The sequence below is a fragment of the Schistocerca piceifrons genome, chromosome 9 (genome assembly GCF_021461385.2).
Source record: "Schistocerca piceifrons isolate TAMUIC-IGC-003096 chromosome 9, iqSchPice1.1, whole genome shotgun sequence".
NCBI classification, from domain to species: Eukaryota; Metazoa; Arthropoda; class Insecta; order Orthoptera; family Acrididae; genus Schistocerca; species Schistocerca piceifrons.
The window spans coordinates 120,527,816-120,542,106 of record NC_060146.1 but is presented as its reverse complement, the minus strand read 5'-3'; the positions used below and the strand labels follow the sequence as shown (position 1 = coordinate 120,542,106).

At 43.5% G+C, this 14,291-nt stretch overlaps 1 protein-coding gene across 1 annotated transcript in view; it reads right to left on the bottom strand.

The window, feature by feature from the left end:
• Positions 1-14,291, bottom strand: part of LOC124716748 (mediator of RNA polymerase II transcription subunit 15-like) — an 83,004-nt gene that overhangs the window by 28,107 nt on the left and 40,606 nt on the right. Inside the window, exons 3-5 of the mRNA XM_047243290.1 lie at positions 11,509-11,710; positions 8,360-8,783; positions 4,085-4,287 (exon numbers count right to left, since the gene is read on the bottom strand). Of these exons, the coding sequence (XP_047099246.1) occupies positions 4,085-4,287; positions 8,360-8,783; positions 11,509-11,710 (829 nt within the window). The remainder of the gene's footprint in view (positions 1-4,084; positions 4,288-8,359; positions 8,784-11,508; positions 11,711-14,291) is intronic.

The following is a 14,291-nucleotide window of genomic DNA, read 5'->3' as shown; positions in this document are numbered from 1 at the left end:
CAAACACACACACACCCACACCTAGATATACAGGGTGTTACAAAAAGGTACGGCCAAACTTTCAGGAAACATTCCTCACACACAAATAAAGGAAAGATGTTATGTGGACATGTGTCCGGAAACGCTTAATTTCCATGTTAGAGCTCATTTTAGTTTCGTCAGTATGTTCTTCCACCTACGCTCAATGGAGCACGTTATCATGATTTCATACGGGATACTCTACCTGTGCTGCTACAACATGTTCCTTTACAAGTACGACACAACATGTGGTTCACGCACGATGGAGCTCCTGCACATTTCAGTGGAAGTGTTCGTACGCTTCTCAACAGCAGATTCGGTGACCGTTGGATTGGTAGAGACGGACCAATTCCATGGCCTCCACGCTCTCCTGACCTCAACCCTCTTGACTTTCATTTATGGGGGCATTTGAAAGCTCTTGTCTACGCAACCCCGGTACCAAATGTAGAGACTCTTCGTGCTCGTATTGTGGACGGCTGTGATACAATACGCCATTCTCCAGGGCTGCATCAGCGCATCAGGGATTCCATGCAACGGAGGGTGGATGCATGTATCCTCGCTAACGGAGGACATTTTGAACATTTCCTGTAACAAAGTGTTTGAAGTCACGCTGGTACGTTCTGTTGCTGTGTGTTTCCATTCCGTGATTAATGTGATTAGAAGAAAAGTAATAAAATGAGCTCTAACATGGAAAGTAAGCGTTTCCGGACACATGTCCACATAATATATTTTCTTTCTTTGTGTGTGAGGAATGTTTCCTGAAAGTTTGGCCGTACCTTTTTGTAACACCCTGTATATATCCTAATATCGTGTAGGACAACCACAAGCACGAGAAAGTGCCGCAGAACGAGGTGGCATGGGCTCAGCTAACGTCTGAATTAGTGTTGGAGGGAACTGACACTGTGAATCCTGCAGGGCTGCCCATAAATGTGTAAGAGTACCATGGCGTAGAGATCTCTTCTGAACACCACATTGCAAGGCATTTCAGATGTGCTCAATAGTATTCATGTCTGGGGAGTTTGGTGACCAGCGGAAGTGTTTAAACTGAGAAGAGCATTCCTGCAGCACTCTGAAGCAATTCTGGACTTGTGTGGTGACGTATTCTCCTGCTGGAATTGCCCAAGTCCGTCGGACTGCACAATGGACGTGAATGGATGCAGGTGATCAGACAGGATGCTTACGTACGTGTCACCTATCAGAATTGTATCTAGATGTATCAGGGGTCCCATATCACTCCATTTACACACGCTCCACACCATTACAGAGCCTCCACCACCTTGAACAGTCCCCTGCTGACGTGCATGGTCCATGGATTCATGAAGTTGTCTCCGTACCCGTACATGTCCATCCGCTCGATACAACTTGAAACGAGACTCGTCCGACCAGGCAACATGCTTCCAGTCAGTCCAACGTCGGTGTTTACAGGCCGAGGCGAGGCGAAATGCTTTGTGTCATGCGATCATCAAGGGTACACAAGTGGGGATTCGACTCCGAAAGCCTATATCGATGACTTTTCGTGAATGGTTCGCACGCTGACACTTGTTTATGGTCCAGCATTGAAATCTGCAGCAATTTTGCGGAAGTGTTACACTTCTGCCACGTTGAACGATTATCTTCAGTCGTCATTGGTCCCATTCTTGCAGGATGTTTTCCAGCCGCAGAGATGTCGGAGATTTGATGTTCCCCACATTTCAGATATTCACGGTACACTCGTGAAATGGTCGTGTGGGAAAATCTCCACTTCGTTGTTACCCCAAAATGCTGTGTCCCATCACTCGCGCGCCGACTATAGCACCAAGTTCAAACTCACTTAAATCTTGATAACCTGCCATTGTAGCAGCAGTGACCGATCTATCAACTGTGCCAAACACATGTTCTATTATATAGGCGTTGCCGACTGCAGCACCGCATTCTGTCTGTTTACATAATATCTCTGTACTTGAATATGCATATATATACACTACTGGCCATTAAAATTGCTACACCGCGAAGATGACGTGCTACAGACGCGAAATTTAACCGACAGGAAGAAGATGCTGTGATATGCAAATGAGTAGCTTTTCAGAACATTCACACAAGGTAGGCGCCGGTGGCGACATCTACAACGTGCTGACATGAGGAAAGTTTCCAACCGATTTCTCATACACAAACAGCAGTTGACTGGCATTGCCTGGTGAAACGTTGCTGTAATGCCTTGTGTAAGGAGGAGAAATGAGTACCATCACGTTTCCGACTTTAATAAAGGTCGGATTGTAGCCTATCGCGATTGCGGTTTATCGTATCGCGACATTTCTGCTCGCGTTGGTCGAGATCCAATGACTGTTAGCAGAATATGGAATCGGTGGGTTCAGGAGGGTAATAGGGAACGCCGTGCTGGATCCCAACGGCCTCCTATCACCAGCAGTCGAGATGACAGGCATCTTATCTGTATGGCTGTAACGAATCGTGCAGCCACGTCTCGATCCCTGAGTCAACAGATGGGGACGTTTGCAAGACTACAACCATCTGCACGAACAGTTCGACGACGTTTGCAGCAGCATGGACCATCAGCTCGGAGACCGTGGCTGCGGTAACCCTTGACGCTGCATCACAGACCGGAGCGCCTGCGATGGTGTACTCAATGACGAAGCTGGGTGCACGAATGGCAAAACATTTTTTCAGATGAATCCAGGTTCCGGTTACAGCATCATGATGGTCGCATTCGTGTTTTGTGACATCGCGGTGAACGCACATTGGAAGCGTATATTCGTCATCGCCATACTGGCGTATCACCCGGCGTGATGATATGGGGTGCCATTGGGTACACGTCTCGGTCACCTCTTGTTCGCATTGACGGCACTTTGAACAATGAATGTTACTTTTCAGATGTGTTACGAGCCGTGGCTCTATCCTTCATTCGATCCCTGCAAAACCCTACATTTCAGCAGGGCAATGCACGACCGCATGTTGCAAGTCCTGTACGGACCTTTCGGTATACAGAAAATGGTCGGCTGCTGCCGTGGCCAGCACATTCTTCAGATCTCTCACCAATTGAAAACGACTGGTCAATGATGACCGAGCAACTGGCTCGTCGCAATACGCGATGAACTGCGGTATCATGTCAAAGCTGCGTGGGCAGCTGTACCTGTACACGCCATCCAAGCTCTGTTTGACTCGATGCCCAGGCGTACCAAGACCGTTATTACTGCCAGAAGTGGTTGTTCTGGGTAATGATTTCTCAGGATCTCTGCACTCAAATTGCGTGAAAATGTAACGTTTATCATCTGCATTTCTTCTTGGTGTAGCAATTTTAATGGCCAGTAGTGTACTTCTGGTCAGCTACAGATTAAATCAGTAACAGTGCAGCAGCAAGGGTTGGTCAAAGACGATGCGAGAAGATCTTTCACTCCCACCTGCAATCTCTCCCATCTCTCCCTCCCATACCTACCATCCATTTCCACCAAATCCAGTATATATATATATATATATATATATATATATATATATATATATATATATATATATATATGTGTGTGTGTGTGTGTGTGTAATACAGTTCTATGCTAAAAATTTGTTCAGTTATTATTCAATGCTTCAAATTTTTGTACCTAAATTTTAATTTCTTGTCAGTGCTCATATTTCATGTGATTCATTCTTAAAACTAAAAGCATATTAACTTTAATAAAACAATATGATTAAGTGTTTGTTATCTAACATTTATATTTGTTAATAAATATGGAATTTAAGTAGTAGAAAAAAAAAGTTTGCTGTTTCTGAGCTGTAAAGCAGAGACGGTTGCAAGTACTTTACAGTTTGGCCTCAGCTTCTGACGACTATCTCAAAACACCTACAAAACACCTAAAAAGTTTCTTTACTCAACAGCAATCGGAAGTCTTCTAAATCTCCCCACACCAGAAAAGTCCCCAGCGACATTTAGTCCTCACCTCAGCAACGGCAGTGCATGCTGTCCAGCTATGGCCAGGGGCTGCAGCTGCTGCCCCCACGGCAGCTGCTGTTGCTGCTGCTGCAGCTGCTGGAGCAGCAGTGACGGGGAGGCCGCTGCCTGGAGTGCCGTTATGGGAATCACCAGCGCCGGCACAGTTGCGGCGTCTGGGCCACTGCCCGGTGTGAGTGGCAGCTGCGCTACGAAGGAGCCTGCGGGTGCCCCCAGCTGCGGGGGCAGCTGCTGCGGGGCCAGCTGCTGCGTGGACAGCTGCTGCGTGGACACGTCCCAGCGGCCGCCCAGCTGCGGAAAGGTGGGCGGTGGCGGCACCCTGGCACCTCCTGAGCCTGCAGCAGCAATAGAGGCTCAGTTTCTCTGACAAATGAAAAGTCCGAGAGGTCATACCATTGATTGAAATATGCAAGATTACAGTGTCGTCACTATTACTTCCTCAAATTTTCTTCAGCTGCACTATCCTTGATATATATATATATATATATATATATATATATATACTGTAGAGAATATTTGCAGATGTCTTTGGCCATAGCTGCACTTCCACAGGTTAGGACATATGATTGACAGTGATGTATCTGTGGCAAAGGCAGTACAGAACTTGTAAGAGCAGCTGAACAGAATGGGCAGTGTCCTGAAGCCAGGTTAAAAGTAAAAATCAACTAAATGCAACAAAGGTGATGGAACTAAATCAGAAAGCAGTCGTTAGTTTCGTAGTAGAGGGGAGTGTGAGAGTAAAAAATGTAGAGAGAGATCAAGCCTGTAATACAGCAACCAGATTCAGTACAGATGTTGATTGCAATAGCTATACAGACGCTTCCACAGGATACAACAACGTGGAGAGCTGCATCAAGCCATTCTTTGGACTGTCACTACAGATACAGTTGCATTTACACTGATAATTGCTTAATAGCTGTTTCACCCCATGTAACATTCACGTTTATGACAGAATGACGAAGTTCCAAACATTAGGAAAATGTGTGTGTGTATCAGCAATATACAAATTCGTAAGAAATAAATCAAGCAAACAGCATATGCCTAATATTTGCACACACACGTATATATATATATATATATATATATATATATATATATATATGTGTGTGTGTGTGTGTGTGTGTGTGTGGGTGGGTGTGGGTGGGTGTGTGCGGGTGTGTGCAGGTGTGTGCTTTAATCAGATAAATGTCTTTGAGAGCTGACAGATATATATATATATATATATATATATATATATATATATATATATATATAGGGTGAGTCACCTAACATTACCGCTGGATCTATTTCGTAAACCACATCAAATACTGACGAACTGATTCCACAGACCGAACGTGAGGAGAGGGGCTAGTGTAATTGGTTAATACAAACCATAAAAAAATGCACGGAAGAATGTTTTTCAACACAAACCTACGTTTGTTTAAATGGAACCCCGTTAGTTTTGTTAGCACATCTGAACATATAAACAAATACGTAATCAGTGCCGTTTGTTGCATTGTAAAATGTTAATTACATCCGGAGATATTGTAACCTATAGTTGACGCTTCAGTACCACTCCTCTGCTGTTCGATCGTGTGTATCGGAGAGCACTGAATTACGTAGGGATTCAAATGGAACGGTGATGGACCTTAGGTACAGGAGAGACTGGAACAGCACATTACGTCCACATGCTAACACCTTTTTATTGGTCTTTTTCACTGACGCACATGTACATTAACATGAGGGGTTAGGTACACGTACACACGTGGTTTCCATTTTCAATTACGGAGTGGAACAGAGTGTGTCCCGACATGTCAGGTCAATAGATGTTCAATGTGGTGGCCATGATTTGCTTCACACAATTGCAAACTCTGGCGTAATGAATGTCGTACACGCCGCAGTACATCTGGTGTAATGTCGCCGCAGGCTGCCACAATACGTTGTTTCATATCCTCTGGGGTTGTAGGCACATCACAGTACACATTCTCCTTTAACGTACCCCATAGAAAAAAGTCCAGAGGTGTAAGATCAGGAGAACGCGCTGGCCAATTTATGCGTCCTCCACGTCCTATGAAACGCCCGTCGAACATCCTGTCAAGGGTGAACCTAGTGTTAACTGCGGAATGTGCAGGTGCACCATCATGCTGATACCACATACGTTGACGCGTTTCCAGTGGGACATTTTCGAGCAACGTTGGCATATCATTCTGTAGGAACGCGATGTATGTTGCAGCTGTTTGGGCCCTTGCAATGAAGTGAGGACCAATGAGGTGGTCGCCAATGATTCTGCACCATACATTTACAGTCCACGGTCGCTGTCGCTCTACCTGTCTGAGCCAGCGAGGATTGTCCACGGACCAGTAATGCATGTTCCGTAGATTCACTGCCCCGTGGTTTGTGAAACCTGCTTCGTCGGTAAACAGGTAGAACTGCAACGCATTCTCTGTTAATGCCCATTGACAGAATTGCACTGGATGATTAAAGTCATCACCATGTAAGTGCTGATGTAACGACACATGAAACGGGTGAAAGCGGTGACGATGCAGTATGTGCACGACACTACTTTGACTTAGTCCACCGGCTCTCGCAATGTCCCGTGTACTCATGTGTGGGTTCATGGCAACAGCAGCTAACACACCAACTGCACCCGCTTCTCCTGTGACGGGCCTGTTACGGACCCGTTTGCGTGCTACGACCATACCTGTTGCATACAGTTGGCCGTAGATGCTTTGCAATGTGCGGCACGTTGGATACTCTCTGTCCGGGTACCGTTCTGCATACACCCTGCAGGATTCAGCTGCATTTCGTCGACACTCGCCATAGATGAGTATTATCTCCGCACTTTCAGAGTTCGAATACACCATGATCACAGTTCCTACAACACTACACTATCACAGACGTCTGGTAACACGATATACTACAGTTGGTCTGCGTGCGGAGACGAATGCAGAATAACAATAGCAGCAAGCTCTACATGCGGACACTGCGACAGCTAGACCAAACCACAACAGTTCACTACAGCCACACTCGTAAACACGGTCACCATCGTAAACATGTCCCTGCAGATGCTGCTCGCCGACCGTGGCCAGTGTTTGTTACAACACGCAACTGAACGTCGGAGGTTTCAAGCGTCAACTTTAGGTTACAATATCTCCGGATGTAATTAACATTTTACAATGCAACAAACGGCACTGATTACGTATTCGTTTATATGTTCAGATGTGCTAACAAAACTAACGGGGCTCCATTTAAAAAAACGTAGGTTTGTGTTAAAAAACATACTTCCGTGCATTTTTGTATGGTTTGTATTAACCAATTACACTAGCCCCTCTCCTCACGTTCGGTCTGTGGAATCGGTTCGTCAGTATTTGATGTGGTTTACGAAATATATCCAGCGGTAACGTTAGGTGACTCACCCTATATATATATATATATATATATATATATATATATATATATATATATATATATAGGGTGAAAGAGTAAAAATGTTCATATAAACATAGGTCCACAAATAAATGATTTTGCCAGAAATTTAGCAACTTTGCTAATATGAAGCCATCGCAAAATTGTATGAGGCTAAGGTAAAGCATAATTTACATTTATTTTATCGTTATTGGTCTGCTGAATCTAATAAAACATGTCCCAGACATGTATCTGCAGCAATTCTCCAGAACATCCACATTATGAACGCCACGTAGAGAACATGTCTTTCGTCGTAACATTCGAAATACTCCACTAACAGTTCGTGCATTCGGAATCCTCCGAGTTGGAAAACGTACGTGATATTCGTTAACTGCAGCCATAGCATTATCATCACATTTGATATAAAGAAACACCCTATTGGCGTATTCTTCCGCCATAAATTTGAAAGGCATCCCTATTTCATAAATAACGTACAAACTACATCAGCTAGAATGTAGGAACTCATCCCTGGGCTGTATCCCTCCTACCAGCTACACCATACCATAATATACCAATACCATCTCAAACGGAGATTAAATCTCACTCATCCTTTGCCCTGCTGGCATTTGACTCCTATCCAAACACCTGAATCCTAACTATCTGGACCTTCACACAGTCATCTCCCATCCTTTTCCATCTATCCTCTCAACACCTCCCACATCCCGATGCCCACAGGCAGTCAGCAGGAGCACACATCACATAATCACCATTATTACTGTCGTCATCATCAACTTTTCATGAACTCTGTCCTCTGTATTTCAATCTCATAAACTGTTTATTAATTTAATCTTAAATATTTCAATCAGTAGATAATTGTAGCTGCCATCCCACCTAATTTGGTGGAATGTAAATAGCTTTTAAATAATAAAAAAACTTAACAACAGAAACAGAAAATTTTCTTGTGCACTTGCTAAGAATGAGGAACTAGGACAGAATGTGAAATGAGCTTATATTCTCACTTACTTTTTTCAAAGTCCGTCACAGAAGACACGGAGGAGTGGTCAGAAGATGATGGACGTTGCTTGTTGTGTCGATGTCTGTTGCTACGGTGCTTTTGCTTGACACGGAGCTTCTGGCCCTGCAGCTGCTGTCCTGTGGACTGTGGCTGTGGTGACTCCCTTGGAGGGCTGTGGGGATTCTTCAGCTGCTGCAGCTGCAGCTGCTGCTCTGTGGACTGGGAGGCTTGTGGCTGTTGAGGCCTAGAGCTGGAGCTCTGCAGCTGCAGCTGCTGTTGTTCACGGTGCTGCTGGGATGCCACTGGTTGTGGAGGCCAGCTGTGAGGCTTCTGCAGCTGCTGTCGGTATGGCATGCTCTGAAGAGGAGACGCAGGCGGTGAGGTAAGTGAAGGCGCTGGGGGTGGTGTAGTGGCCATGGGCGTCGTTGCAGGCTGTCACAAAGAGCGTGTTGTCCTCATATTGCTGGTAGCCCACGTGCTGCTAATTATGCACAGGACCAAGCTAACCTACTAATTACAGGGTGACGTAGGCAAAATGGGCCCTACTAGTACATGATAAGTACCAGTCTTTACATTACCGACTGGTTTTTATGTGTACTGATGATTTCATTATGTACAATGCCAAGTGTTTTATGAGTCAGCTTACTGGAAATGATACACTGAAGGTGGAAATGTCCTGACACTATTTCGTTCACAAAACGCTGGAAGAACTGGACGTGTGTGGACTGATGTGTAAGCTGTAACTCGTGAACAACATTTTCACGAAATTATCTTTTATTCCCATCTGAAGAGGCTACGGTTTTGTGGTATTCTAATAATATCATTCAGCTGAGTAACGTTTTCTGGTGTTGGGACTAATTTTGGATAGCTTCTAATATTTTTTATTGTTTAATCCACATTGTTAGAAAAGATTGTTTCAGAAATTCATCGCAGACCTTTGCCATTGAAATGGTTCAAATGACTCTGAGCACTATGGGACTCAACTGCTGTGGTCATCAGTCCCCTAGAACTTAGAACTACTTAAACCTAACTAACCTAAGGACATCACACACATCCATGCCCGAGGCAGGATTCGAACCTGCGACCGTAGCAGCAGCGCGGCTCCGGATTGGAGCTCCTAGAACCGCACGGCCACCGCGGCCGGCCCATTGAAATGCTAGACAAACGTGGAATAGGTAGTGGTATATGCAAGATATCCCTTGATATAGTCGTGACGAGTTTTTCCATGATTTTTGTGACAATAACGCCATTTTATGTTTGTAGCATACAAGGGTAGTCAGCAAAACGGAGATGACGACGATGGTGATGATGTGTATCACGAAATTCCCAGTGTCATTAGAAGACATTGTTTTGGTTGTCATTTTACACAAAATGTTATCCTAACTATAATGCATCAGAACAGACTTAAATTACTGTGGTATAATATCCACTTGAATCTGTATCGATGACAACGATATAACAGGAATCTAATCACAGTTTAGAGTGCCAAGCTCTATCAATTGAATTTATACATAAGTAAGTGGCAGGTGCGATTCAGCGCTATTTGGAGAATTAGAAGGTGTGTCTAGACTGTTTGTAAAGTAGCACAAATGGTAACATATTGTGGGCGTTCGCTACTATTTTCATGCAAGTGTCACATTGTTAATAGGTGTGCAGCTATAATGTGCTGTTTCACAATATGTTATGTACCAGCTGAGCATAACCGCAACTCATAATTTCCGAAGGACGATATTGACACTAGAGTATAAACACAATTCATAATGGCTACGTAAGTAGGATCTAGTTGTGTGACTAAGAATACTTCGTAATAGATATTAACGCCAGGATGGGATGACATCGCCTTCATTCAATAAACGTATAGCGGTGGTGTCCATATAAAGAAGTACTTTTTACAGTGTATTATTTACATGCGGTCTTTCTATTGAAATAAGAAATATGGAGAAAAACGAGATTTGACCAGACTGCACGTACGCATGTTGTTGTTATGGTCTTCAGTCCTGAGACTGGTTTGATGCAGCTTTCCATGCTACTCTATCCTGTGCAAGCTTCTTCATCTCCCAGTACCTACTGCAACCTACATCCTTCTCAATCTGCTTAGTGTATTCATCTCTTGGTCTCCCTCAGCGATTTTTATCCTCCACGCTGCCCTCCAGTACTAAATTGGTGATCCCTTGATGCCTCAGAACATGTCCTACCAACCGGTCCCTTCTACTTGTCAAGTTGTGCCACAAACTCCTCTTCTCCCCAATATTATTCAATACCTCCTCATTAGTTATGTGATCTACCCATCTAATCTTCAGCATTCTTCTGTAGCACCACATTTCGAAAGTTTCTCTTCTTGTCCAAACTATTTATCGTCGACGTTTCACTTCCATACATGGCTACACTCCATACAAATACTTTCAGAAACGACTTTCTGACACTTAAATCTGTACTAGATGTTAACAAATTTCTCCTCTTCAGAAACGCTTTCCTTGCCATTGCCAGTCTACATTTTATATCCTCTCTACTTCGACCATCATCAGTTATTTTGATCCCAAAATGGCAAAACTCCTTTAATACTTTAGGTGTCTCATTTCTTAATCTAATTCCCTCAGCATCACTCGACTTAATTCGACTACATTCCATGCATAAGGAACTTTAATTTTAGGATTAATTACAGAAAGTTATGAAATCAGGTAAAAGCAAAGCACTAATTTGAGCTATATATAAGGAAACAGGGCAAAAGATGAAACTTTTATATGAACAAATTACACAGAAGACTGTAATCACATAGAAAAATTTAAAGATGAAATTAGGTTGATGCTCTATGGCCATACCCAAGAATGAGTGTTGATAGAACGACAAGAAAAATTGTGCATCAGTTTGTGAAAGGTAAACCTAAATGAGTTAGGAAAATGTGTGAAGAACTTGAAACCGATATTCAAGAAATTGAAGACAGGATAAAGTGTAAAACCTAAATTAAAAGGTGAGAGGTTTCAATGACAAAACAGTCCCAGAAAGACAGGAAAGAAAATGTATGACACACGACAGGAGAGAAAAAAATGTGAACAGATGAACGGCTACTGAAGAAAGCGTAAGGCTAGCCTTGTAGCTTAAAAGTGATCTTCAGCTGGCTTGCACGAAAGAAGAAGAAGCAGTAGATGAGAAAGCTCACCATGGCGTCACTCTGGTGGAAAGTGTCGCTGTTCCCGAGGGCCTTGGCGTGGTCGAAGGCGTCACGGCCCCCACTGGGGCTGACGACTTCAGCTGGAGACTGCAGCTGGTCGCTCGGGCTGGATGAGCCGTCGACGTCGTTAAGGAAGAACAGGGCGTTTCCGCGCGTCAGTAGCAAGCTGCTGATTGGTGGGGCTGTGCTCCTGCAACAACGGTAGCGAATCCTGAAGTCATGCCAGGGAAACACACCAACAGCACTACTGTGAGCTCAGCGGCCAGGCGAATTGTCCGTGTGGCAGTCGCTTAGTGCATTTGTTCTCTGCCTAGTTTGTTTCATAATGCCTTAATATGATTATAATTATTTTAGTCATTACACAATATATCAGTCAGCTCTAAGTATATCATTTTGATTAAAGAGCTTATTGTGGGAGAAATATTTTTATTGCTTAGCTTCTACTCCATTTTGAAGAACTGTAGACTAAATATTTGTTTAAAACTGTCGTTGGCTTTGCTGTTACTCGAAGAAATGTTTTTGCTGGTTAACCACTTATCGATTGTGAAGTACTGCAGACTACAGTTATCTATATCTACGAGGCAGTGCAAACCACGAGTGGGTTGCAGTGGTCGGTCATGCAGAAAAGTCTGTCAGTATGTACACATACAAGCCTTCTGTATATACGAGGCGTGTTTTTTAAGTAAGTACCGTTTTGAAATTAAAGAAAGAGCTGCTAAGATATCTCAATAATTTTATTTTTACATGAAAGCCTGTACCTTAATCTACGCACTGATGCCATTACGGTCTGATTCTATCTTGTTTACGTTGTGTACTGAGTGTTTAAGATGCCTCCGATAATCGTGAATCCCGCCGACTGTGAAGTACGGCCTGTTATAAGATTTCTTAGTGCTAAAGGCCTAAAAACGATCGATATTCATCGTGAGATCTGTGCAGTTTACGGAGAAAACATTATGAGTGATGGAACTGTGAAAAAGTGGGTGAGAGAATTTAAAGATGGCCGCTCAAATGCGCATGATGAACAACGGAGTAAATGAAAGTTTGGTGCAGGAAGTGGGAAATAAGGTGAGAGAAAACAGACGTTTTAAGATTTCCTCCTTGCGGGATGACTTTCCTAATGTTTCTCGTAGTGTTTTGTATGGCACTTGAATTACCAAAAATTGTGTGCACGTTGGGTACCGAAAATATTGACGCATATGCACAAGACCAAACGTTTAGACAGTGCATTGACTTTCCTTGAGCGGTACCACAACTACGGTGATGATTTCTTAAGTCAAATTGCTACGGGCGATGAGACATGGGTGGGCTACGTCACACCAGAACAAAAGCAACAGTCCACGGAAGTTGAGCAACGGCATCGTTTTGCTGCAAGACATGTGGCGAATCAGACCAAAAATCTCATCACATCTTTTGGATGGGAAACTCTGCATCAGCCTCCGTACAGCCCCGATCCTGCGCCCAGTGACTACCGTCTGTTCCTGCACTTGAAGAAACACCTGGGCGATCAGCTTCTTCAAGACGATGACAAAGTCAAAGCAGTAGTGATGCAGTGGTTAACAAGTCAGGCGGCAGACTTCTATGAGGAGGGTATTAAAAACTGGTACAACGTTTGACAAGTGCCTCAATATTGACGGAAATTATGTAGAAAAGTAGATTAAGGTACAGGCTTTCATGTAAAAACAAAATTATAGAGATATCTTAGCACGTCTTATTTTAAATTTCAAAACGGTACTTACTTAAAAAACACACCTCGTATATAAGAAGGCTTGTAGGTGTACATACTGACAGACTTTTCTGCATGACTGACCACTGCAACCCACTCGTGGTTGGCACTGGGTCACAGTGTGGCACCTGTTGTTTCACCATATCCCACACATTTTCTGTTGGCGACATGTCTGGTGATTTGGCGGGCCAGGACAAAATGCTGGCGTCCTATGACACCAAGAAGGCACGTGGTCGTGCAGCAACATGTGGTCGTGCATTGTACTGCTGAAAAATGTCGTCTGGGATGTTGTGCAGAAAGGGTTTGGCCACTGGTCACAGGGTGTCATTCACGAAGGTCATGCTAATCACAGTGCCCTGGGCACGCAAAAACTGTGGTTGTACCCAACAGCACCCCACACACTAAGACCACGAGTTAGCGCTGTATGTCTTGTGCGAATGCAGTCTCTGTGATGCCGCTCCCCCTTGAAGCAAAGCAAGCGCTGTATCGTGTGTGAGATACAGAGGCGAGCGGCTGTGCCGGGACTTACACCAGTTCATTAACTAGTAGCGCCGCTTAACCTCAACGCATCTGCGCGTAGCGAGCAAGCGTTGCACCACAATTAAGTATGAAATTAAAAATCAAAATTTGTGTTTAAAACTTTGTTAAAATATAGTTTAGTGTTATAATGTTCCAAATACAAAGTCTTTATGTTCTAGACTTAACAGCGTACGTAAAAATGCCGTTTTAAGAGAAAAATAAGTGGCGCTAAATAATGAAGATAGAAAACCATAATTTGGTCAGAAGGGGCAAGTAGAGCTCATAAATAAGTGGTGCATGTTTCCAAAAGCATAAAACAAAAATTAACACCGGAATCCACATTTTTAGGAAAAATCAAAAACGCTAAATAATAGACTTAGTGACATGAAAATTTGTTTTATGCTTTAGTTCACGCCTAAAATAATAACTGAGAGACCACGTTAAGCTACCTCTTATAGTTTTTGAGTAATTAAGTAAAAACCAATTTTGTAACTAAAATGTACCCAGTTGTTGTAGATTATCTGTAGTT